Raw genomic sequence first — 21,911 nt, 5'->3', positions numbered from 1 at the left:
TCCAGCCGACTCGTTATCACAACCACATGAGGGCACTTTAGTGTTGATCCGTAAATCTCGCGTAAATTTGGAGGGATGCTGAAAATGTAACGGAGTTTGGTTGCGGGGGACTGTGTTAGCTTCGGATTGAGCGAGTGACTGGAGATAGCACTCCTGGAAGATGAGAGAGAACAGAAGAAACAAAAACAGCTTGGAGAGGCGGAGAAAGAAATCAATGGAGTTGAAAAATACAGCTTGTACAACCGGTTTGTAGTGATAAAATACCGCTGATCCTGGCGATCGGTCCCCAGCGACCCGTTTACGAACAGTATGCACTCCAGTCTGCTAAGCTTTTTATTCTGTAATGCGATACGGGACGTTGTAAGTTTCAAACTGAGTCATGCCATATTTGCGACAATACCGAGTATACGAAGTAGTCAAGATCAAAGTGAGCAAAACGTCGAGATATACAGGACCATGAAAATTCATTTGTTTGTTGCTCTTTCACCCTGATCGGCCTGTGATGAAAAGATTTGACCAATAAGCGATGTGCATTAGGGAGACGACCTTGGAAGAGCCGAACCCTGTCAGATCGGGTAAACATACGGTAACAGTACCATGGTATGGTCAGGCCTATTTATGGGATGTGTCTCACACGGGTTTTTCCTCTTTTTTTCCTTGACAGATGATCTCGCCACAGGCCAAGGGGGGTGTTATCGAGACTTGATCCACTATGCCGCTTTACCTCCATTCTCACTGGACCATTCATGTAGAGAATGTCGAGCCACTGTATGATGCTTAGGCCGTAACCCCCTAGTTTCAGGCCTAGCTTTTTAGCTTCGAGATCCACCTGTTGCAAAGACAATAGAATGGATCGATTTGGTCAGCTCACATTTTCTTTATAGTTAAATATAGTTTATGCAGGTTAGTAAGGGGGCCTGATATTGAAGAGCTACTGAAGTGACATGTTCTAAGACCCTGTTGTATGTACGATGTAATGCACCCTAAACATCACCCACAGAAGTACACTCCGTACTTGGACTTCGGCTCAGAGTGGAGATTCTCGCTCAACTTGAGACCCTGGATATTAAGCCTGTAACGAATACAGAGTCATCCTGGAACCCGTTTCTTGGTCTTCTCTTTGCTTTTGTCATATGCTTATATTATGTGCATCTTGTGTTCGTTTCTTCCCCCTAATTGAAGCGTATTGTTCGATCTAGTGCCTGGCTATAGATAGTCGCTGTTACGAAATTCCATAGCTCCGACCGAGAGTGGACCCCAAACCTCTCATGCTTCGGTGGATTCTACCCGAGACACATCCAATTATACGCTCCAACCATACCCAATCAATCAGGGCAGAGAATGGTCTCTTACTGCTCTTACTGCGCTAGGTATGGCCGAGGTTCACCTATTCTTAGCGGAGTAACGCTAGTATTTTTCACGTAATTCCAATACGCCTCCACCCCCGACCTCTTATCGATTTGTTGCTTTTTTTCCCTTTGTGAGACTTCTGCTTCTCGCTTCAGCCACTCGTTCACCTTGTAACATCAACCTCAATCTCAACCTCCATCCCCTCATGCGTGCCATCTCGATTCGTTACTAGGGATCTTCATTCCTATCTGAACATTCCCGACTCCACGACCATTCTCACAGTGCCTGTGAGGCCGACCCTCGACCCGGGGACATTGAATATACTGTCGCTTCAGTCATCAGCTTAGCGGAGGGAATCTCGATATGGTCAACACTTTTGGTGGGAGTGGCCCGGCACATGCCCAAGCCTCGCTCCCCTCGCTCCCCGCACACTTGCAATCTGATACACATCTCACAGCCCATCTGGCGAGCCGGTATGAGACGGGCGTAATCGCAATCTATTGGATAATGTAGCTAATCTGTGCCAGTTTCCATGTTGGCTTACCAACGGCTCGTCTGTCGTCCCAGGCGCTGATTGCCCTGAACACATACTCGTCAGCCACCAAGGGCCCTGACGGTGGGAAAGAAGGTAGCGCTGCTGGCGAAGCCGAGGATCTCGCGCGGCGCGCCTTCACTCGCCTGGGTGCGCGTGCAGAGAACCAGGCCGTTGTCTTTTTGTGAGTCGATCCGAATATATCAAATCTCATGATCAATGCTGACAAGCCACCGCAGAGGAGAGAGCGGTTCCGGTAAAACCACCCTTCGTTCACATTTGCTCTCATCGTTCTTGTCCTTCTCCTCAACCCCGCTTTCCTCCAAATTATCATATGCTGCTTTTGTGTTCGACACCCTCACAACCACCAAGTCCGTGACCACACCTACGGCGTCCAAGGCTGGTCTCTTCCTCGAGCTGCAATATGACGGCTCATCCTCCGTGAACCCGACCTTGATCGGTGGAAAGATCATCGACTACCGATTGGAACGAAGCCGAATTTCTTCTGTGCCTACCGGAGAGCGAAGTTTCCATGTCCTATACTACTTGCTAGCTGGAACCAGCGGGGCCGAGAAGTCGCATCTGGGCTTCGGGGATAGTATTCACGTTCAGACTAGCAACAAGCTCTCCGGAGGAACTGTCAGTCACAAACGCTGGCGCTACCTTGGCCATCCCACACAATTGAAGGTTGGAATCAATGATACCGAAGGGTTCCAACATTTCAAGACTGCTCTGCGAAAGTTGGAGTTCTCTCGCGGAGAGATCGCTGAAATATGTCAAATCTTGGCCAGTATTCTTCACATTGGACAGTTAGAGTTCGCGATGGGTCAATCCACCACGACCGGCGCGGAGGAGAGTGGTGGATACTCACACGAGGGTGGCGAGACTGTCACAGGTGTGAAGAACAAGGATGTCCTCGAGAACATTGCTGCTTTCTTGGGTCTTAGCGTCGATGCTTTGGAAGTCAGCCTGGGCTACCGCACCAAGACCATTCACCGCGAGCGAGTCACGGTCATGCTCGATCCTCAGGGCGCCCGCGAGAATGCCGATGCATTCGCCCGTACCATCTATTCCCTTTTGGTTACATATGTGATTGAAACAGTGAACCAGCGTATCTGCGCTGCTGAGGACAGTGTCGCCAACACCATCTCTATTGTTGACTTCCCTGGCTTCGCTCAAGCTCCATCCACTGGATCTACTTTGGATCAGCTGCTGAGCAATGCTGCGACCGAATCGCTTTACAACTACTGCCTGCAGTCTTTCTTCGATCACAAGGCTGATATTTTGGATCGCGAGGAAATCACAGTAGCTGCCACCAGCTACTTCGATAATACCGACACTGTGCGTGGCTTGCTGAAGCATGGTAATGGTTTGTTGAGCATCCTTGATGACCAGACCAAGCGTGGAAGATCCGATGCCCAGTTCCTGGAGAGCGTGCGCAGACGTTTCGAAAACAAGAACCCTGCCATCTCTGTTGGCGAAACTACCGGATCAACTAGCTACATGTCACAAACTCGAAGTGCTTTCACTGTAAAACACTTTGCCGGTGAGGTGGACTACTCTACCACCGGGCTGATCGAGGAGAACGGCGAAGTCGTTTCAGGAGACCTGATGAACCTCATGCGTTCCACTCGCAGTGACTTTGTCCGTGAATTGTTCCACCAGGAGGCCCTTCAGACCATCTCCCACCCCCAGGAGAAGACTGCCATCATGCAGGCCCAGGTTAGCTCCAAGCCAGTCCGCATGCCAAGTATGGCTAAGCGTAGGGCTGGACCTCCTTCTCGTTTTGCCGCTCCTAGCGCTCACCCCGAGGAAGAAGAAGGGGACGAGAACGAAGGCCAGGTTGAGGGCACTAAGAAGGCCAGCGCTCGGAAAAGTGGAATGCCTACAGGTCCGGCTCAGGGTGCCGCAGGGCAATTCCTTTCTGGCTTGGAAATCATCAACAAATGCCTCAGCTCGTCGAACCTGAACCCGTATTTTGTGATTTGTCTCAAGCCAAACGACCGTCGCATCGCCAATCAATTCGACAGCAAATGTGTGCGCATGCAAGTCCAAACGTTCGGTATCGCAGAAATAAGCTCCCGGCTTCGCAACGCCGATTACAGTGTCTTCCTTCCCTTTGGAGAGTTCCTGGGACTAGCTGACATTGGAAATGTTGTTGTCGGAAGCGATAAGGAGAAGTCCGAAGTCGTTCTCGATGAAAAGCGATGGCCTGGAAACGAGGCCCGCGTCGGCAGTACTGGTGTTTTCCTCAGTGAGCAATGCTGGGCTGACATTGCCAAAGTTGGCGACCGCGTGGTCCCTGTGTACGGAGGCTCTGGGGGCGACGGTGGTGATGGTTTCCAAAGCCCCGGTGGAGAGCCTGACGCTAAGCACCGTCTACTCGGCCCCAACGACCAATCCCCGGGCGCCTTCATCTACGGAGACGAAGCCAAGCAAGGATACTTCGGTAGTCGCGAAATGGATGGACGCTCTGATGCCGGGGGCTCGGCCTTCAACTCAGGTGATATGTTCAAAAACATGGAGACCAAAGAGCAAATGCTCGAGAAGGGCAACGAGAAGCAAATGGAAGAGGTCGACGAAGCTAAGGTTTCTGGCAGCCGTAAACGCTGGATGTTCCTCGTCTATCTGCTCACCTTCTTCATCCCTGACTTCGTCATTCGTTTCGTTGGCCGCATGAAGCGCAAGGATGTTCGTGTTGCCTGGCGTGAGAAGCTCGCCATCAACATGATCATTTGGTTTGCATGTGGTGTTGCTGTTTTCATGATTGTCGGCTTCCCTGGAGTGGTTTGTCCCACACAGGATGTGTACAACACCGCTGAACTTAGCGGCAAGAATGGAAAAGGCGACGCGGATTCGTATGTTGCTATTCGTGGTGTGGTATTCAATCTTGGAAACTTCATGCCTTCTCACTACCCGTCCATTGTCCCGCAGAAGTCATTGAAGAACTATGCCGGAACTGACGCTACCAACCTGTTCCCCGTCCAAGTATCTGCTTTGTGCCAAGGTACCACTGGTTCCGTTGACCCTAGTGTCCCGCTGGATTACCGATCCAACTTGAATGACTCCGCGACCACCACCTCTTCCACTAGTTTCGATATCAACGCCAAGTATCATGATTTCCGCTCTTGGACCAACGATTCTCGAGCCGATTGGTTCTACGAGCAAATGCTCATGATGCGATCAAACTACAAGAAAGGCTATATTGGTTATACCATGAAGGCGATGAAGAAGCTTGCAACGGATGATTCGAAGAAGGTCGTCAGTATCAATGGCAAAATTTACGATATGACTTATTACATCGCCGGACCCCGAGTCCCTCGCTGGCCGGCTGGAAAGAACGGCACCAGTAACGTCAACACTGACTACATGGATTCCAAGGTTGTTGATATCTTCCAAGCAAAGTCCGGATATGATGTGACCAAGTATTGGGATGACTTGAGCTTGACTTCTGCAGAGAGATCTCGTATGCAGCTTTGTCTCGACAACTTGTTCTTTATCGGCAAGGTTGATACTCGAGACTCGGTGCGTTGTCAATTCGCACGATACTTCATTCTTGCGATTTCCATCATGCTCTGTGCTATCATCACCTTCAAGTTCTTGGCTGCCCTGCAGTTTGGAAAGAAGAGTCTCCCCGAAAATCTTGACAAGTTCATCATTTGTCAGGTTCCGGTGTATACCGAAGATGAGGAGTCTTTGCGTCGTGCTATGGACTCTATGGCTCGTATGCGCTACGATGACAAGCGCAAGCTGCTGCTCGTTATCTGTGACGGTATGATTATCGGTCAAGGTAACGACCGCCCTACTCCTCGCATCGTCCTCGATATCTTGGGTGTTCCAGAATCCGTCGATCCCGAGCCCCTGAGCTTCGAGAGTCTTGGTGAGGGTATGAAGCAGCACAACATGGCTAAACTCTACTCCGGTCTGTACGAGGTCCAGGGTCACATTGTACCTTTCTTGGTCGTTGTGAAGGTTGGAAAGCCTTCCGAGGTCTCTCGCCCAGGTAACCGTGGTAAGCGTGATTCTCAGATGGTTCTCATGCGCTTCCTCAATCGCGTCCACTACAACCTACCCATGAGTCCAATGGAGCTTGAAATGCACCATCATATCAGGAATATCATTGGTGTCAATCCGCAATTCTACGAGTACATCTTGCAGGTCGATGCCGACACAATGGTGGCACCTGACTCTGCCACGCGCTTCGTTTCCGCATTCCTCTCTGACACACGCCTCATTGGTGCTTGTGGAGAGACGTCTTTGTCCAACGCCAAGACTTCCATCGTCACCATGATCCAGGTTTACGAATACTACATCTCCCACAACTTGACGAAAGCCTTCGAGAGTTTGTTCGGGTCTGTGACTTGTTTGCCAGGTTGTTTCACTATGTACCGCATCCGCACCGCAGAGAATGGAACTCCTCTCTTCGTCAGCAAAGCCGTGGTTGATGCCTACTCCGAAATTCGTGTCGACACCCTCCACATGAAGAACCTGCTGCATCTTGGTGAGGATCGTTATTTGACGACCCTGCTTATCAAATTCCACCCCAAGTTCAAGACCAAGTACATCTTCCGATGCCATGCATGGACAGTTGCCCCTGAGAGTTTCGCAGTCTTCCTTTCTCAGCGTCGCCGATGGATCAATTCTACTGTCCATAATTTGATGGAGTTGATTCCTCTCGAACAGCTGTGTGGTTTCTGTTGTTTCAGTATGCGATTCATTGTTCTCATTGATCTTCTCATGACCGTCATCCAACCTGTCACCGTCGCCTACATCGTCTACCTGATCTATTGGTGTGTGAGTGAACCAGATGTGCTTCCGATCACATCATTCATTCTGCTCGGTGTCATCTACGGTCTGCAAGCATTCATCTTCATCATCAGACGCAAATGGGAAATGATTGGATGGATGTTGATTTACCTCTTGGCCATCCCCGTTTTCTCTCTTGCTCTGCCACTGTACTCTTTCTGGCACATGGATGACTTCTCCTGGGGTAACACTCGTGTCATCACCGGAGAGAAGGGACGCAAGGTTGTCATTTCCGACGAAGGCAAATTCGACCCCAACTCTATCCCCAAGAAGATATGGGAAGATTACCAAGCAGAGCTTTGGGAGTCTCAGACATCTCGCGACGATCGCTCCGAGTTCTCTTCGCACTCGTACGGCACCAGATTGCCTCCTTTCCCCCAGTCCGAGTACGGATACCACACTGGCTCTCGTCCGGTCTCCCAGATGGACCTTCCCCTGGGTGGTGGCGGTGGCGGTGCTCGTTATTCGGTGGCCGCTTCTGAGATGATGAGCAACTTCGATATGCAGGACCTCAGCCATCTTCCTCGTGATGATGAGATCCTTCATGAGATTCGCACCATTCTCGCAACCGCAGACCTGATGAGGGTCTCTAAAAAGACAATCAAGAATGACCTTGAACAGCACTTCCAAGTCAACCTGGATGCTAAGCGGTCTTATATCAATTCTGGTAAGTCAATCTTAACTGCAATCAAACGAAACCCGCTAACCAAGTACTATAGCCACCGAAGCCATTCTCTCCGGTGTTTTGTGATTTAATTGAACACATTGTGCTTTGCCTTTGTCCTCGTGGAGTGACATGGAGTTCCTTTTTTGACATGTGTTACTAATATTTTCTGACCATTTCCTTTTTTTGTAAGCGACCTTATGCATGGATGAGAGCTTTTGCGCAGCGATTCGTTTCGGTCTTTGATTTGAACAACTGGATTTTACCATAAAACTCTGCATTCTGAAATTGATAATTCCCAGAATTCTGGTGTTTGATTCACTACGTCCATTTTAGGAAAATGTAGATACATCGATGGCCGCCCCACTGGCAATTAATCTATTTTGAAACACCCTTGGCTGAAGAGACCTCATTTTATTTGATCCCGCCATGGCGCTAGGCAACTGCAGACAAACTGACATACTACAAAGGCGTTCGTGTCTGGGCAAGTCTCGTCCGACCCTTGGCCTGACCCTGGCGCCTGCGGAAAGCACAAAGCGTCTAATAAGGGCCTTTTGATAGAATGTGGAGTCCTTGGCTCAGTCCCTGATTCTGCTACATCAACAATCAAAGAAAGAAACTTCCCACCGAGTTTCAGGTGTGATTGTCATTCATTGAGGATGAGTCCCTTTGTGGTATATAACAATGGCCTGCTGCCCTATTTTCGTCGAACTCAATATCCTATCTCATTCTTTTGTTTCGAGTCTGGCACTCGAAAGGCCATTCATTCTTTTCCATCAGGATATATCCTTGCTGCATCCTTAGCCAGCAATTTGTTTTTGACATCTTGACACTTGCCACAGTATTGCAAAATGCATTTCAAAGGCTCGCTCACCATCTTAGCCTCCGCGAGCTTCCTAGCGTCCGCGTTTGCAAAGGACTCTCGCACCTTTGCTGTCAACCACTTCTACGGCAATGGTGCCCTAACTATGGGTCGCATGGATCCAATCATGGACCCAGGGAGGCCAGCTACACACTCCCACGCCATCCAAGGAGGAAGCAACTTCAACCTCACCATGACAGACGACGCTCTCATGGACTCCAACTGCACATCCTCAATCGTTGACGCCGACAAAAGCAACTACTGGACCCCGTCTCTCTACTTCCAAGCCGAGAACGGAAGCTTCCTCTCCGTCCCAATGTTCTACATGGACGTCTACTACTTCTTCGAAGCAACCGACGACGAGATCCAGCCTTTCCCCGTCGGCCTCCGCATGTTCGTCGGTAACAGCTCCCTCCGTACTCCTCCCCCGGGCGGTGCCGCCAACGTTCTCGATACAAACCAAGGTCCTATTCAGCCTATCCAGTTCACGTGCCCACGCTCTAGCTACGATATCCCTTCGTACCCGGAAGGCTCAGATGGACTTCACGGTGTCGGCATTCAGGATCCCACTAATGCCGGCGCTGGCGCTGGGTTCCCGCATATGAATTGTGATGGCTATGCGTCGCCTCTGCGTGCCGATATTCATTTCCCCTCGTGCTATAACCCCGAGGTTGGACTGCATGATTATGCGAACAACATGGTATTCCCAAGTAGCGAGGGTACTACTGGAGGCAAGGTCAATTGCCCGGATGGATGGGTTCATGTTCCCCATATCTTCTACGAGGTGTATTGGAACACGCCATTGTTCGCTGATATGTGGACGGAAGGAACTGGTTCTCAGCCTTTTATTCTCAGCAATGGCGATCGGACGGGCTACTCGCTTCACGGCGACTTTGTGAGTACTGATTTTGACACAAATCTTTCGAACACGACTAACGTAAAAATAGATCTCTGGCTGGGATGAAGACGTGCTGAAGAAGATCATTGATAACTGCGATGCTGGAAGTTTGGGCATGGATAAGTGTGCTGATGCTGGCTTCCTCAATGATGTCTCGACTTCATGCAAAATTCCCAACCTCGTTCCTGAACAGATAGATGGTGTTCTTGACAAGCTGCCTGGAAACAACCCCCCCAACTGGTTGGGGGCAAGAGGTGGAAGATTTGGCCGCAAAGCAGAAAATCAAGCGACACATTCGCGGGCACTCTCGCGGAAAACATTTTTAGATTCGGCGTTTGCAAATTGGGAGATCTGCAACATCTTCGGAGTTTCACCTCTAGGTGGACGCCTGGAGATATTCTCAATAAGCATGATACCTACCTGTCTAAGAGTCGGTAGCCTGACTCCAAATTGTATACTCAAGGTGACGGGGCGGCGGTGCACCAAGTGAAAAAGAATCATTATTCCATAGCTGGCAACCTTGGAACGATGCAGGTATACAATATTTTTAGACCTTGGAATGACCTCGGGAATTGACTAAGTGGGAACACAAAATGCTCTATATCTAGATTTGTAAGCAGGCTAAACTCCTGATCTTATACTTCGACGTGAATAGCTTCCGCGATAGGTTTCTCAATCCTCTCCTCGTTCATAGCCCGGTGATGCCCTGGGTGGACAGGGTATCCCCTTGATGCCCAAACACCTCCAGTTATCCCACCCGCTTCAAACAGGTGATCAACATCTTCAAGCTCCAAACCTTTAGTCTCGGGGAAGAAGAAAAACACAATGGGGATCTGAAATTTCGTCAGTATTTTAGAACATCATGTAGAGATGCATTTTGGTGACATACCCATGCAAAGCAGAAGCAGGCGAAGATGATGAACGTCCTCCATCCAATGTTGTCAATAGCCGTCGGCGTTATCTGGACAACGATAACTGGGAAAGTTAGCAAAGTTGACCCGACCGTTGATATATTTCAACATACAAACACAGATCCAATTGACAAAACCACCGAAGGCTTGAGCTCGGGCCCGGATACGGGTGGTTGAAATCTCAGAAGGATAGAACCTGTTAGAATGTGAGTAATCCGAAACAATAGCAGGATATGGCAAGATCGAAGGGAGGCTAGAGGACTGACCATGGGACTGGTAGATAGCCGATACCAAGGAACAGCTGGAAAATGAAGACAAATACAGTGGCCGCGTAGGCACACTTGGCGGTGCCGATTGAAAGAAGAATTGAAGTCATCACAAAGCAGAAGCAAAGGCCAGCTGCGGACACCATGAGCGATACTCGTCGGCCAAATTTATCCATGCTCCATAACGGTATCACAGATCCGACGAGGTATGCGAGGGAGGTACAGCCACCTAGGACCAAGGAGAGGTTGCGAGAAAGATGCATGGCGTTCTAGTTTCAAATGAATTAGTGGGGTTGTCGGAGCAATTTTAGGAAGTTGCATACCTGGTAGACAACGGGTGCATAGTAATTAATCATATTGGAGCCTGAAAAGAGTTAGCAACAGACTCCCATGTGAGCACTCCACATTCTTACCGGTAAACTGCTGCTGGATGTTGACCACAGCAGCCAGAATCATGCGACGAAGATTGCCCATTGAGCCACCCGACCAAAGCTCCTTATACTTGAATGGTCCGCCAGCAGACTCAATCTCAATGGAAGTTTCAATTTGACGACGGAGATGCACAACATCAGGGCTCGACTCATTGGCAGGTTGCTGCAACTGGAGGTGCGCTAGGACTGACGCTGCCTCGTCACTTCGATCTTGCTCGCAGAGCCATCGAGGCGAATCGGGCAAGGGAATCATCTGCAAGACCAAACACAGAGCGAAGAAAGCCTGGAAACTGATTGGGAACCGCCATTGAACAGGAGTGTCCACGAAGCTCAGTCCATAATCTAACCAGTATGCGATACATAGGCCGAGGATGGTGACAGTGCCCTGTGCGGAGAGCAACCTGCCTCGTGCTTCTGGTCGTGCCAATTCCGACTGGTAGGCTGGAACGGTGCTGCTGTTGATGCCGTTGCCTATGCCGGTGACGATACGACCGACGAGAAACTGGGCCACCGAATATGAGCTGCCCAGGATGATTGTGCCGATGATCATGATCGAGCCGCCCGCAATAATCATCTTGCGACGACCGAACCGGTGGCCAATGACAAGACTGAGCAAACAGCCAACTGCACAGCCAATATCATAGATCGAAGTCAATAGTCCTTGCATCGTACTGTCGGGATTATTAAATGTCTGTCCGAACTGATTGTTAGCACCAATCAGGCCGCTCATCACTCCTTGGTCATAGCCCAGGAGAAGGAAGGCCTGACAGCTAGCAGCCGTCACAGCCCAGTGTAGGTATTTTCCACGCAAAAACATGTTGTTGGCGAAGACATCGAAATCCGGGGCCCCATGGGCTTTTCAAAAACTGGGGTCAACATCTCTCGCTGCAATTTGGACCGAGAGCAGATGGACGTTCGGTACAAAGTACGCCGTGGCCAGTAAGCTTCCAGCCACGGGACGAGATAGGCTTAGCGTGAAGTTTGTCCCCGCCGGGTGTTGGCGCCCGAGGCGGGTTCTGCAAATGCTGACCAATACGACACCTGCCCGTCCCCGGTGGCGGCGCCTCAGATTATCCATGGCGTTGTACTTTTTGCTTGTTTATTTACCCCTTTTCTTGCGTCAAGGCATTCCAGAACGAGGTTTATTGATAAACAGCCGACTAGTCTCATCATCGCCCAAACAAACCGTTTGTCACAAGGTGGATTATAAACGTGAATACCGATATGATCAGGTGCCAGGGCGCCTACAGCGTGATCCTATTGAGTGCATGAGGGATTTCGAGAAGCAGAGTGATTTCCAGCAAGGATATACAAAAACCCGAGAACAGAATCACCGAACCCAGGTTGAAACATTGGATAACCCAAAGTCATTCAGTCGGTAACGCAAATCATGTGCAACAGCTACGCTCTCGCACCGCAGAAACACGGCAGTAGCATGAGGCTTTCACGGGTACATCAGCAGATGCTAGAGCAATGTCATGTGCAGGCTGGATGAAAGCCGCTTCAGCAGTCTTGCCAAGTCTATTGAAACATTCAAGCAAGCCGTGCAGACCCCAAACGTTGTTGAGCTTTGCTCGTCGCCGAGGGTAGTCCAAGGCGAATCCCAGGTCTTCTTTGAACAGTGACTCTGCCTCCTCAACGCGGCCCTGCTCCAGGAGCAGACCACCGAGAGCGTGGCGGACTGGCTGCATCCAAGGAGGTGGATCAGAATAAGCAAGTCCGTCTTCACGTCTGATGGCCTCTCGAAGGAGCGAGAATGACTGCTCTATGTTTCCTCTCCGGTACTCTAACTCCCCTGCAAGCATGGCCGATGCGACTCGAAGAACATCCTCTTCCTTGCATGGGATACTGTTGAGTCTGGTACTGGGAACTGCAACGCGTGCCTGCTCAAACTCCAACTGAGCTCTCTCTGCTTCTTCAACACGTCCAAGTGCGGCAAAGGCCAAACCGCGAGTATAAAGAATAATCGCCGTAGTTGCTGAGTATGTTTGACGATCAATGGGAATCTTGAGCTTTAGAATCTCTTCCCAGCGACCAAAGCGAACCAAAACGTGTGCCTTGCTCGCTACAAAGCTTTCAATTGAGTCTGCCATCGGAGGACTTTTGATTGACAGGAGTCTATGATCAATGACTTGCTCAAGCTTCTCCGCAGCGGACATCGCATCCACGAACCGACCGGACATCATGGCAGAATACAATTTCGCACATATGTAATGCACCCGGTACGCGGTGTAAGTAACGGTGCCTGGTTCATTCGCAAAGTAGATATCATCGGCAAGAATTGCCTCGTGATTGGAGTCGACACCGCGGCGATAGTCACCCACTGCAGCATCAATATGCGTTGGCATGTGGAGCATGTGTGAAGCATGCGGAACCATACCACGCAATCGATCTGCCGCCGGCAGAGCCAGCTCAGGAAACGGCGACATCTCCATCTCGTGAATGTATAAATGACACAGGGCAGGGTGATCGCGACCTGACGGCTGCTCCAGCCCCAGCTCAATCACTTCGCGGGCCTCAACTGTGTGATCGCCAGTAGGCTTGCCGGTGTCCAAGTCCCATAGACCGCGCGGGGTGATACACATAAGTGCTTCCGCAAACAGGGCAGCCACGTCCATGTCATTGCCGAATTTTTGATATACGCCACGCATGGCATTCGCATATGCACGATCATAAGGGCTCAAGTCATCGGGGATGTTGTCGACTGGCGGAAACCGAGAGCCGATTGCTTGAATCAATGCTCGCTCAACTGGTGTGGCCTCATTTGCCAACTCATGCGCCTTTGCTAGTACATCGTGAACCTTTTGGATTGAAGCTTTGCGGTCTTGTGGGTCAAAAAACTTCCAAGCCTTGTTGTAGTTTGGCCCGGTTGCGTAGGCAATTCCCCACAGAGCCGCAGCACAAGCAGAGTCACTCCTAGCCGCCCGTTCGAAGCATCGCGCTGCCTCGTCATGGTTGAAAGAGTATGCCCATACCAGACCGCGATTGAACCACAGTTGGGCATTCGGCGAGGATGTAGTCACCACCCGAGAGTGGGAGCCAAGGTCATAATAATTTTTTTCGTCCACCAAGATCGGTTGATTTTGCTGAGTTCTGGATGAATGGTTAGAGAAGAACAAGACTTCCGGTGGGCCAAGCACTCACTTCATGTTGTGTTATATTAGCGAATTCAGAGCAAGAAGCCAAGACCAGACCAGAAGACAGAATGTGGCTTTTATGCTGAATCAAACTGGAAGATTTTTCATCATTACTTTCCGACCTCATCAAAGCCATTCTAAATCAATGAGATGATAAATGAGTTACATTTAATCCCCGAGCGGGAGGCCTGGGCGGGATGCCGGCCAACAATGGTATCCACACCAATCGCCGAAACCCGTTCTTAGCCCCCGAAAGCTCGGAGACTTCAAATGCCGCCACCCCACGCGACTATGAATTGATCAGACATGAAAACATTTTTCGCCATGATTGTCTGTGTCTAAATGAGCAGGAAAGCCTGCTAAACAATTCAAACTTAACCTCAGCGTACAGGTCCACTCAATATCTACAGGAATTAGTGGCCAAAGAATTGAAACAAAACTTGGAAGATTTAAGTTAAACAGATGGAAGCGCTTCTTCTCCAACTCAAGTCAATTTTATGATTTGACAGCTAAACTGACAAGCTGGTCCCGAGACCCAGCATGAAAAACCCTGCTGTTCACTACACAAGGTATCGAGCAAGGTACGTAGTGAAGTGGGAAGAGCGCACTGGCGGTCTGACATCGCAGACAAGACGACGGGGGTGCTCAGTGCTTCGACGGGGATTATGGGAGCTGAACAGGCACCCAGAAGGCCAGAATAGAAAATAGATGCTATTCTTCAGGGAGATGTAGAATGCTTAGATTGCTAAACTATGGGATCGCGAGAAAAAAGAGCCAGAAATAGCCACAGTGACGCACATGAGATGTGGCGCGGTTTCCCCATTACAGTAGATAATGATAGTAGCATTGATAGGGACTTCTAACAACGGTTGACCAAATTGGCATATCTCGTCTATAAACTTTCAAGCTCATAAGAGCCAATGCACCACGTTTGCTCTAGACTCACTGATCAAATCTAGTATACAATCTTGGGAACTCCCGGTGCGGGCCAGCAAATTTTGTGCATGATACCTGCTTCTTCAAAGATTTTGGCGAGATCCGTGCCATGCTCCTTGAAATGTTCCCAATCCTCAAAGTGCATAGGCACCATGAAGTCAGCGCCGATGTCTTGAACTAACTGCACTGCCTGCTTTCCATCCATAGTGATTTGAATGGGTCCGATGGGAAATTCGAAAGTAGCGTTGCCCAAGTTGAGAACAGCAGCCATGACGTGGACGCGGTCCTTGATCTTCTTCAGCTCATCGATATACACAGTGTCGCCGGAGAAGTAAATGGCATTCGGCTTTCCGGTTTCTTCGTGTGTGCCAAACGAGTCGCATTCAATGAGAAACCCGGTGACTTCGCCAATTGGGAAATGCTTGCAAGGAGTTCCTGTGATGCGGAATTCCTTGCCGCCGATCACAGAGGTCACCATCTCCCAGGGTTTCAGGCCGACAACAGCCGGGCGTGGCTGCAAGTTCTTTGCTCCGTCCATGGTAGTGAAGACTCGGCGTCCATCAAGAAGCTTCCTTCCCTCAGGATCGAGGTTGTCGTAGTGGTCTTCATGGCTGAGGAGAACAGCGTCGATGGGAGGTAGGTCGTGAAGCTGCATGACCGGGGGCTTGGAAAGGGAGAGCGCGGTGGCGGGAGGGACTTCATCCAACCCGAAATCCTCCTTCAGCCGTGCTCGCGACCAGTCGAGATCGGCAACAAAGCTGCCAGCATCACCGAAGTAAGGATCAGTGAGAAAATTGACCCCATCGATATTCAGGATGGCTGTAGCCGTTGTGATGTGGGTGAAGGTGAGGCTGGTCTTGGAAGGCGAGACCATGACTGCGGCAGAGTAAAGAGAATTGGAGACTTCGAAACCTATGTAGTGTACCGAGCAATTGGATTTTCTCAGGAGAAATAGAAATTGATATTGATTTACTTGAGTCCTTCGGCCTCTTAAGCATGCGCAGGTGCATACTATCTGTGGACATTCTTCGACGTTCTTCTTTTTTTTAATCCATTGTAAGCTGCTTATTGAAAAGCTTACTCGCTTACGCTAATTGATTAACTAGTCCGAAATGGTATCATAATCTGCTTACTAGTAATTTGTAGGCTCTTCCTCCGGGTAAGCTTTTGTGATTCAATTTGTGGGTCAGGCCGGCATCCCACTCGGCATCCCACTCGGTATCCCGCTCGACATCCCGCTCGTTGTCAATTCCGGCATCCCGCCCCTTTGATGGGAAGACGCCAGGCCCGAATGGATAAGCACTCCAACAAAAACATGTGGAAACGAGCCAGAGATGTTGCCGCTCGAACCGACATGCTATTGAATAAGTACGCATACTCGAATATTCCAGGTAAATTCCTCATTTGCTGACAGTAAAGAAACGCAGCGCATTATTTCCAATCTGAGCCAGAATGGTTGGCCGCCGCAGAGCCTCCTTCATCGACCTTCAGTCAGACTCCGCCGATGCTACACACCCCAAAACATGGAGTGCGAGTGAAGAGAGACCTTCCACTTCGACCATAAAAGCAAATCCCAGACTTCTCAGCAACGAGCGCCAATTACCCGAGTATGAATTGAACTGGAATGAAGGTGATCATGAAAATCCTCGAAACTGGTCTCTGGCATACAAGTCTTTCGTTGTGGCTACAATGGGATTCGGTGCCACGGTCATTAGCCTGGCGAGTACCTGTTATTCTGTCACGATCCCGGGACTACAAGACGAACTCGGCATCACAAAGATGGTCGGGCTCCTCGGTATCACAACTTATCTCTTGGGAATGGCCGTGGGAAGTCTGTTCCTGGCTCCGCTAAGCGAGATGTACGGCCGCCGTCCAGTTTACGTCGTCTCCATGGGCCTTTTCGCAGCCTTGACGGTGCCTGTTGCTTTGGCCCGCAATATAGAGACTATTCTCGTCTTTCGATTTCTGAGTGCTTTATTTGGCAGTGCCATGATGTCAAACTCTCCAGGATCTGTCAACGACGTGGTTTCGGACCATCACCGGCCCATGGCCTTCGGCTTCTGGGCGATTGGACCATCCAACGGGCCTGTTCTTGGATCAATAATTGGAGGGTTCGTTTACCAATACCTTGGATGGCGATGGTCTAATTGGATTATTGTGATTATTGGAGGAGTCACTTTTGCTTTGATGATTCTGGTCAAAGAGACATACGCCCCGATACTTCTTCGAAAACGAGCCCAGAAAAGAAGACAACATACAAAGAACCCGAAATGGTGGAGCTCTCATGATAATCATCTGCCTTTCATAACATTCTGCCGAATCAACATCAGCCGACAGATCGTTATGATAGTCACAGAACCTATTTGGTGAGTCTAATTACTCTCTATCAATTTTTCTGTTCCACGAGTCGCGGCTTACAAACATTTCCACCCAGCATATTTTGGAACTCATATGTGGCAATTTCGTACGGGATCCTTTACCTCTGCTTTGTGTCGTATCCTATTGCATTTCAAACCAATCGAGGATGGTCACCAGGGATTGGTGGTCTTTCATATCTCGGAATAGGTTGTGGTACATTGACCACGATTTTCCTCGAGCCTGTGTTACGGGCTTGGATTCAGTCGCATCCAAAAGACCCCAACACAGGGAAAGTACCCCAGAAGCCACAGTTAAGCCTATAACGATAGGTGCGGTTCTTCTAGCCATGGGACAGATTTGGTTTGCCTGGACTTCCACGCCTAATGTGCATTGGGTTGTTCCAATTCTGGCCGGAATCCCATTTGGAGCGGGAAATGCCGCTTTGTTCATCTATGCCAGCAACTACCTAGCTCATTCCTATGGGGAGTTTGCTGCGTCGGCGTTGGCTGGAAATACAGTTGTGAGAAGCATTCTGGGTGCTGTGTTACCACTTGCAGGCCCTTCTATGTATGCGTCACTAGGTCTGAACTGGGCTGGCTTCGTTTTGGGGATGGCTGAGGTAGCTTGTATCTTGATACCTTTCGTGTTTCTTTATAATGGCCACAGAATCCGGCGCTCGAGTCCCTTGATCCAAGAAATGAAGAAGAAAGGTGAGGCCAACTTAACTGCCTCACAAGGATTGGGGCATGGTGGGAATTCCGACATACCCTAGTTCCTGCTCAGGTGTATACGAATGATCATTACCAATGTACACCTAATGCTTCACTATAAAACTTGATTTAAGGTTCCAAGATTCTTCAGTCAGAGTATGCCTAGGAATTCTGGATTTTCATGCCGACGTTTTTAATTATGGATGTCTTCAGTATCAGGCATTGAGACATTCCAAGGCAATTGCTCCTGACAAGCATTTGCTCAAATAAGACTATATCCATTTGAAATTTACTCGATCATCATGTAGTGTCGTAGAAGAGGTACTGATCCACTCCTTATCATCCGTGTTCTCGTCCCGTCTGGTTTCTGCGATAGCTCGAACAAGAGCTCGAGTATCACTACCTCTCGGGATGTTCCAGACTTCGTCGCAATATGGCATGCTGAACGAGAGGTCAGCGATAGTCAATAGCTTCTCGCAGGGACTTTTGTTCCTGTCTCCTGTGGTACTGATGTGGGCCACCTTATACAAAGCCAATGCGAATCGCTTCATCTCTTCTACGCCTACCCAGATCATTGTGATCGGGGTCGCGGTAGGGTATTGGGCAAGCATCTTCGGATATGAGAACATGCCCAAGTTGCGACAGCTTCGTACTAACGCATCGAAAAGATCGTATTCGTCTGCGGGTATACGGTGCCGTAGGCCGAGGTCAATGTCCCCGGTCTCCTTGGTGATGAGAATGGAAAGAATCACGTGGAGGAGCAAACTCTGGTATGTTGTGATTGGCCATGAAATGTCGATGATCTGGTCCGAGGTCACGGTTGAAAAGTCCCATTGGCTCTGAGATAAGGTGTTAGCGTAAGAGAAGACTCAATCGAAAGCCACTGAATATTGACCCGCTGATTTTGCATGGCCGACCCTAGCCGGCAATGAAGGTCGATCGCGGCGTTTTTTGAGTCTTTGCTGCCGTACGCCCACATTCCGATCATGACAACAGATTGAACCAAAACGCGCGGCTCTGTTGCAGGATCAAAAGTGGATCGATGCAGGAACGGCCATTCTGGATGGAAGTGCTGGAAATAACTTTCGACATATTCATCGGTTGACGGGCTTTCCTGGACTGTCAAATTTGGCTCATCGGCATTGCGGAGATGCCTTTCAGGGGAAGCTTGGCCAGCGAGAGAGCAGTTGAGTCCTCGTCGCTGACAAGCCTTGCAAGGCACCCCTCCTTCGCAGGTCTCCTTTCGTTGACGACATGCGGTGCATGCTTTCAAGGATCGAGATCCGGGGAGCTGGGCTTGTGGATGGTATTTTCGGATGTGGCGACGTAAGAGATCACTGTGTAGTGTTAGTATGGTGTGGCACAATGAAGGAATCCAGAGAGATTGAAAGATATTTGAACATCCTTTCTCGTTAATTTCTGGTCACAGTGTGGACACGCAACAGCAGCATATGTCTCGTGGTTGACTTGATGTCTTTTGAGATGCTCTTTTCGTCGATATCGCGAATTGCATTCTGGAAAATCACACTCAAAAAATATATCGCGGCTGTCTGGGGCTATTGTGGTAGACATTGCTTTTGTCTGCCGTTTTGTGAAGGTCAATCTTTAAGGTTGGGCTAAAAGACCCCGGGACAAGAAAGTACCGGATGATAAATGATGGAAAGTAGTGAAGGTTGGTTCCGGGGCAGACGGAGCTAACGAGGCCTGAATTCCGGGGCACCGAAACCCACGCATTTGCTGGAGAAGCGTCTTGCGAATTTTACTGGTAATGTTTATATATAGACATGATAACTTCTGACAAGTTTTGGGTTTCTGTCAAGAAAGCAGTATGATACCATAATGTAAGTTTCCTTCGAGACGAGGAGAAGAAGAAAGAGGGAGAGAGAAGCTCTCCAATGTATAATTGTAGGTCTATCAAACGGGGCCCTGCAAACAAGGCAAACAACGGCGCCGACACTTTCCCGTTCCGTTTTAGTGCCCACCCCTTGCCCATTTGCTGCTTTTTGCTGAGTAAAACTGAGCACGTCCTCAGTATCACCTGATCGTTATGTAATCCGGATGCCGCGCTCACTGAGCAATCTCCAATGATCAGTCGGGAGCCTAGACTAGACCTCTTCACCGGGCCCATAGCCCATAGCCCAGCCCAGCCCAACTCGCAAATGGGCTGGGGTTTGGGCTTGTAGTCCGGGCCCAACCCAGCCCATTGAAGAGGTCTAGCCTAGACCATTACACGACGCTTGCATAACTGAGGCGAGATGCCATAGGATACTTGGCACATTTTATCAATGGCCCGTTCGCAATGATCCAGAGCAATCTGGGGCCAAGTTCAAAGACCACAGAAGATATTTATGATAAAAAGCAGGGATTAATGCACATTTACTCCGTAATTACTGAAAAGATGTCCTAAAACGGTTGTCGGATACTGGGCATGTAGAAACACTGGCTCTCAACAGATGGTACGGAGTATGTTACACGAACACACATGCGCTCACTACTTCATTTTGTTCATTCAAAGCTATTAACGACCACCCTGGGCCGTGATTAACGATGACTACATATATTGCTACAATTGCCTCATCCAACTGCCAGCCATACCTCAGATATCCTTGATCTCTTCGCCATGACCGATCCAAATATGGCGCCCGACTACGAGGTCAGCCTCTTGCTCGACTCAAACAAGGTCCTCACCGCTGCACACGAGCTAACGGACTGCATCCGATCGGCTTTTGATGTGGAACCGCCCGTCACCATGATAAATGTGCAGTTCCTTGACACGAATGATAAAGATGTTGATTCCTCTCACTGGAGTGCTCGGATCCGCAAGTTTGAAAATGAGCGTAAACTCGAGTTAACGTATAAGAGGCGGTATACCATCACAAACAGCAACATTAACGCCGCTCTTGATGTGGCTAACAAGGATGGTTTCAATGCTACCAACAAGGATTACGAGGCACAGATCGAATGGGATTTCCAGACGAAGACACTTTCTATTAGCTGCAAGAAAAAAGGACCGGATGTTGGGATTGGCCATACGGACCTGCCGGTGGAAAGTGACTCGCGTCAGATGCTAATCGGCAAAGCGCCGGACAAGTTCAAGGAATGGAAGCCGTACAAATCGCAGCCAAACAAATGGCCTCCTAAAACCTGGGGCACCAGCGCCTTGAAGGAATCGCGCATTTACGGCCCGGTCCTCATGAGTCGCTTTACCGGTTCATGGAATGGGCTAAAGCTTTACCTAGAGGTCTGGCCGCTACGGAACTCCACGGGTACAGGCATTGAACACTTCGTTGAGGCTTCTTTCAAGACAGACTCTGAAACAACCGCTTCAGTTGAGCAGAGCAACCTAGTAGCCTTCTTGAAGAGTAAGGATTGGTTACTTGAACAGGACTCATCAATGACAAAGCTCATTATGGCCCGTTATTGATGGGCAAAGTCAGTAGGCCCTCGGTTCACTGAGCTGGTCCCTGGTGTGTTGGTTCTCCGTTTGCTATCCTGTATATTACGCCGAAATTGCCGTTTCTTATTACTAAAGTCTTGTAATGGTCTTATAATATTTGGCTACTCTGTAGGACGTAAGCTAATAACTTTTTGTCCAGTAGAGTAAATCGCTTTAACTATGACGAGAGAGAATGTTTTAATACCTTCTAATTATATGCTTTGGATCCCCAGACTTCGGACCAGTGACAGAGTCTTTGTGATGGAGATGGAAACAAGATTTGTTCCATCGACAACGAAAAAATTAAAGATGAAGGAAAGAAGAAAAAGCAAAAAGCTATGGAGCAGCAAGCATAAATAACAAAGGGAAGCAAGTAAACGCAGCAAACGAAGCAAAGCAAGCAAATGAGATGGCGCGAGATAGCAAGCAAGAAGGATGATAATAATGATGGTCGGCTCGATGTCGATTCATGCACTGAACTCGTTTCATCAGAGGCAGGAGGCGAAAAACTTAAGGTCCTTGTTGGTAATGATATTGGTTCTGGATAAATTGGAACTGTACTGCTTGTCGTGGATCATCCACTAAATCACAAGTCATGGCGAAAGAGTTGGCGA

At 49.3% G+C, this 21,911-nt stretch overlaps 8 protein-coding genes across 8 annotated transcripts; 4 read left to right on the top strand and 4 right to left on the bottom strand.

Moving 5' to 3' along the window:
* Positions 1 to 1,713: 1,713 nt before the first annotated feature.
* chsE (chitin synthase class Va) lies at positions 1,714 to 7,439 on the top strand (the record flags this gene model as incomplete). The annotated part of the gene is made up of 4 exons (XM_056951716.1): positions 1,714 to 1,823; positions 1,878 to 2,066; positions 2,122 to 7,355; positions 7,408 to 7,439. The coding sequence occupies 4 exons, from the start codon at positions 1,714 to 1,716 to the stop codon at positions 7,437 to 7,439; spliced, it is 5,565 nt and encodes a 1,854-aa protein (XP_056817631.1).
* Positions 7,440 to 8,203: 764 nt separating this feature from the next.
* Positions 8,204 to 9,602, top strand: N7506_002419 (DUF1996 domain-containing protein; the record flags this gene model as incomplete). Its single annotated transcript, XM_056951715.1, has 2 exons — positions 8,204 to 9,109; positions 9,162 to 9,602. The coding sequence occupies 2 exons, from the start codon at positions 8,204 to 8,206 to the stop codon at positions 9,600 to 9,602; spliced, it is 1,347 nt and encodes a 448-aa protein (XP_056817630.1).
* Positions 9,603 to 9,747: 145 nt separating this feature from the next.
* Positions 9,748 to 11,537, bottom strand: N7506_002418 (sugar porter family MFS transporter; the record flags this gene model as incomplete). Its single annotated transcript, XM_056951714.1, has 6 exons — positions 9,748 to 9,945; positions 10,002 to 10,087; positions 10,137 to 10,219; positions 10,290 to 10,558; positions 10,613 to 10,653; positions 10,703 to 11,537. 6 exons carry the CDS (start codon positions 11,535 to 11,537, stop codon positions 9,748 to 9,750), a joined length of 1,512 nt encoding a protein of 503 aa, XP_056817629.1.
* A 571-nt stretch (positions 11,538 to 12,108) lies between these two features.
* On the bottom strand, positions 12,109 to 13,869 carry N7506_002417 (uncharacterized protein; the record flags this gene model as incomplete). Its single annotated transcript, XM_056951713.1, has 2 exons — positions 12,109 to 13,813; positions 13,865 to 13,869. The coding sequence occupies 2 exons, from the start codon at positions 13,867 to 13,869 to the stop codon at positions 12,109 to 12,111; spliced, it is 1,710 nt and encodes a 569-aa protein (XP_056817628.1).
* Positions 13,870 to 14,812: 943 nt separating this feature from the next.
* On the bottom strand, positions 14,813 to 15,667 carry N7506_002416 (MBL fold metallo-hydrolase; the record flags this gene model as incomplete). The annotated part of the gene is made up of 1 exon (XM_056951712.1): positions 14,813 to 15,667. The coding sequence occupies one exon, from the start codon at positions 15,665 to 15,667 to the stop codon at positions 14,813 to 14,815; it is 855 nt and encodes a 284-aa protein (XP_056817627.1).
* Positions 15,668 to 16,245: 578 nt separating this feature from the next.
* N7506_002415 (MFS general substrate transporter) lies at positions 16,246 to 17,163 on the top strand (the record flags this gene model as incomplete). The annotated part of the gene is made up of 1 exon (XM_056951711.1): positions 16,246 to 17,163. One exon carries the CDS (start codon positions 16,246 to 16,248, stop codon positions 17,161 to 17,163), a length of 918 nt encoding a protein of 305 aa, XP_056817626.1.
* A 970-nt stretch (positions 17,164 to 18,133) lies between these two features.
* N7506_002414 (Zn(II)2Cys6 transcription factor) lies at positions 18,134 to 19,433 on the bottom strand (the record flags this gene model as incomplete). Its single annotated transcript, XM_056951710.1, has 3 exons — positions 18,134 to 18,700; positions 18,757 to 19,198; positions 19,300 to 19,433. 3 exons carry the CDS (start codon positions 19,431 to 19,433, stop codon positions 18,134 to 18,136), a joined length of 1,143 nt encoding a protein of 380 aa, XP_056817625.1.
* A 1,048-nt stretch (positions 19,434 to 20,481) lies between these two features.
* Positions 20,482 to 21,285, top strand: N7506_002413 (uncharacterized protein; the record flags this gene model as incomplete). Its single annotated transcript, XM_056951709.1, has 1 exon — positions 20,482 to 21,285. One exon carries the CDS (start codon positions 20,482 to 20,484, stop codon positions 21,283 to 21,285), a length of 804 nt encoding a protein of 267 aa, XP_056817624.1.
* Between the last annotated feature and the right edge of the window lie 626 nt (positions 21,286 to 21,911).

The sequence above is a fragment of the Penicillium brevicompactum genome (genome assembly GCF_028827555.1).
Source record: "Penicillium brevicompactum strain IBT 35665 chromosome Unknown utg000001l_segment0_segment0, whole genome shotgun sequence".
In the NCBI taxonomy this organism is placed as follows: Eukaryota; Fungi; Ascomycota; class Eurotiomycetes; order Eurotiales; family Aspergillaceae; genus Penicillium; species Penicillium brevicompactum.
Note: the sequence above shows the minus strand (reverse complement) of the source record. Positions and strands in the feature narration are given on the sequence as shown.